Source organism: Cyprinodon variegatus, unplaced genomic scaffold, assembly GCF_000732505.1.
Source record: "Cyprinodon variegatus isolate N-32 unplaced genomic scaffold, C_variegatus-1.0 Scaffold392, whole genome shotgun sequence".
Lineage (NCBI taxonomy): Eukaryota > Metazoa > Chordata > Actinopteri > Cyprinodontiformes > Cyprinodontidae > Cyprinodon > Cyprinodon variegatus.
In genome coordinates, this window is record NW_015150845.1 from 610,154 (window position 1) to 613,619 (window position 3,466).

Sequence of the window (3,466 nt, forward strand, 5' to 3'; positions counted from 1 at the left end):
AGATAGTATTTCATTAGTCTATGTAAACAAACCTCATCACTTGAGAAGGTAGGTGATGAGGACGTCGTGGAAGACATTTTGTTCCGTAACGCTCGCCGTACTGTTGGGGGGGAGAAGCGGTGGGGGGGAGATGTTCATGTTGCTGCAGTCTGACCGCTAGATGTCGCTAAAATTACACACTGTAGCTTTAATCTGTTTCAACAAAATAAAAAAAGGTGCAGATGTGACCTGGAAGAAAGTTGATTTGGTAGATTTTACTGAAGAAAAATGTGAACTGGGTGCATATATATGTATTAAGCTCCTTATAGGCTGATAACCTTGAACAAGATTTACTGCTATGAGTATTGGCGTTCCTAGTCATCAGGTTATGGCTACAGCAAAACAGACTTAAATCGGTGGCAATCTAACTTTTGACACCAACCAAGGAGTCGGTTCCAACAGCTCTCAGAGCAACCTGTAGTCGGAGCGCCACTGTTTTTTTTTTTGTTTTTTTTGTTTTTTACAGTGTCCTGTCTGGAAATGTGGCAATAAGAATAATTGTCTTGATGCCAAAAAGAGCCCAACAGATTTTACTTTCACAAGTGTAGCAGTATGGTAATTGCCATATTGCTCCACTTGTTTCATGCATATAAATTGCTTTATTATAATTATGCAGGGAGTTTTATAGTTTATGTGGACACTGCAATGTAAATAGAGCAGAAAAACAGAAGAAGAAAAGGAAAAAAGAAAAAAAAGAGAATAGATGAAAGAAAGAAGAGATAGAAAGGAGACAATGACAAAACATTTTCAGTCTGCTTCATCACCTGTAACGAGATGAAAAAAAGAACAGCATAACCGAAAGACATGGTACGAGATATACAATAAAGCAACAACTTCAAACTATCGCTAAAGTAATATTATTAAGTCTGACATGTAGATATGAATGTGGGGTTCCTGTTTGGAAGTGAATCTCTGAGTACCTGGAGCCAAGCACCTGTAATTGTTTGTGAGGGTGGACTTGTGCATGTAAAGTTTATCCATAGAAGAAGAAAAAAAAAAAGCTCAATAGTGGTTGTGGAGAGCCGAAGAGGCGCACCGCCCAGAGCACTGAGTCCAGCGCCGGGAGACCCAAAGCCAGGAAGGACCCAAATCAGACCCCCACCAAGGGAGGAGGAGAGACAGCCGCGAAGAAGCCCCCCAGCCACCGCCATGCCGACGCCCCGGGGAGCCGCGGGGACGAGTCCGTGGCCTCTGCCGGCAGCCGGTCACCCCAAAGTAGTACCGGGCACCGAGCGCCACTGTTTTAACGTTGTATACAAATCAGTGACCCACCATCCAGTCTCCAGGACCTTAGATTAAAGACAGCAAAAAAACAGAGTCTGGGTCACTAGTTCACTTTCCAACAGGAGATCAACCGTGAATTTACCACTGAAAAATATAATGCAACCGCTTTTGGCATTTACTTAATCATATTCAGTTACTCTAACACAATTGTTTTATGTCCTACCTTGCTAATATGAAACAATTGTGTTAAAGTAACTAAATATGATTAAGTAAATGCCAAAAATGGTTGCATTATTTTTTCAGATGAAAACATAGAATAGAATACAATAGAATACAATAAACTAAAAAATCCCTTTATTGTCCCACAATGAGGAAATTCTGTATTTTTTACAGCAGCAAAAAGATTAAAGAAAAAAAATGGTCACACAAATGTGGACCTTAGAAAACATTTATAAAAATAACATATAATAAAATACTGTACTATAAAGTGTTTTAACAATATAAATATTGTGCACCTTCAAAATAAATAAACAATATACAGCTATGGACATTTTTACAGTAATGGATATTTGAAAATAATTAATATATTTGAAATATTTAAAAATAATAATAAAAACACATTAGAATGACAGAGTTAACCACCAGACCTTAATACTACTTAATCTGTGGCCAAACCTGCTGCTCATAGAATCTTTAACTAGATTGCAAAGAAAAAGTGCAAAGAGCTGCGACATGATCATAAAATGTATTCTTTGGTTCGGAGGATAAATTGTCCTTTAGCTCCCAAACGGGGCCAGTTTTACAGCACCTAATGCTATAAATAATGTTCTGTGACAGCCGTAGCGCACACATATATCAGCTCAAATATTCATATAAACCTTCCCCTCTTAACACCGTGACCTCAAGCGCCATGTCATTCCGCCACCCTAACTCCTAAATAACTGCTCGGATCTCTTGCAGAACAGGATGACATGTCAGAAGGTCATGGCACTGATTGGTAATAAAACAGCTGTGTGCAGGTTGAATGAACACCAGACAATCTGATGTGGATCTATAAAGCAGCAGAGCCATATACCTCATATATTCCATATTTATACCACACAATTTAACATATATCTTTCCTTTGAAGATATAGAATTATGAAATCTAGCATATTATTTATGACTAAATTTTGTTTTTAGATTTGAGGTAATGTTTTTTTTTTTCTATAAATTCTAATCTTAGGTCCAGTGCCACCCGATTCAGATGGATCCAGAATTACTATGGAGAGCAAGACGAGTGGGCCCTGGATGACATCTACATCGGCCAGCAGTGTCCCAACATGTGCCATGGACATGGGTGGTGCGACCACGGACATTGCAGGCTAGTCCTTCCGCCTGAATTATAAATGTATGTTGGATGAAATTTAAATGTACAACTGGATAAAAGTCAGTCTCTTGTCTTGTGCAGGTGTGATGACGGGTTCTCCGGACAGGACTGCCAGCCATCGTCCCCACTCTCCTCGAGTGTCCTCTCAGACTTTGAGTCCCAGGACGCACTACTAGCCACATGGCAGGAGGTGATTGGTGGAGAGGTGGTGGCACCTGACATGGGCTGTGGGGTTGTCTCATCTGGATCATCCCTCTACTTCAGCAAGGTAAACAAATGAGAAATGTTGTTTTTAGGTTTTATCGTTTCAAGACAAAATATAGATCAAGATGGAACATGTTGTAAATTTATGTGATTAAATTTAATAGATTTGGATAACTGTCCAATCTTGGCTAACGCAGGCATTGTCTGGTTGCTGTCCAGTCTTCTTTGCCAAGATCCACTGGTCTCTGAACTCTCATGATTTACCCATAAAATAAATCTCTACAGAGTTTATGAATCTGATTGGATAGGGGATGTGCACCACTTTAAGGTGATAACACAGCTGTTAACACTGCTTTTAGTGGATTGTAAATCAGGCTTCCTAGCTGCAGCTGCATTATTTTATTAGTGTCATTCAGGATGTTTTTAGTTTCAGTACTGATAACAAATTCACACTTAAGGATTGATGATAAGGTTTCTATTCAAGTCAATTCAGTTTCTATTCAACATATGTCATCTCAAGGCACTTTACAGCTCACCAAATCATACGAACAAATTGATTCAAAGTTTTCTATCTAAGGAAAACAAGTTGATTGCATCGACTCATTGACACTTCAGCAATCTCTTACACTAA

At 39.1% G+C, this 3,466-nt stretch overlaps 1 protein-coding gene across 1 annotated transcript in view; it reads left to right on the top strand.

Annotated features, from left to right (window-relative positions):
* Window positions 1-3,466, top strand: part of reln (reelin) — a 245,497-nt gene that overhangs the window by 186,458 nt on the left and 55,573 nt on the right. The window contains 2 exon segments of the mRNA XM_015387357.1: window positions 2,488-2,625; window positions 2,713-2,899. Coding sequence (XP_015242843.1) covers window positions 2,488-2,625; window positions 2,713-2,899 — 325 coding nt within the window.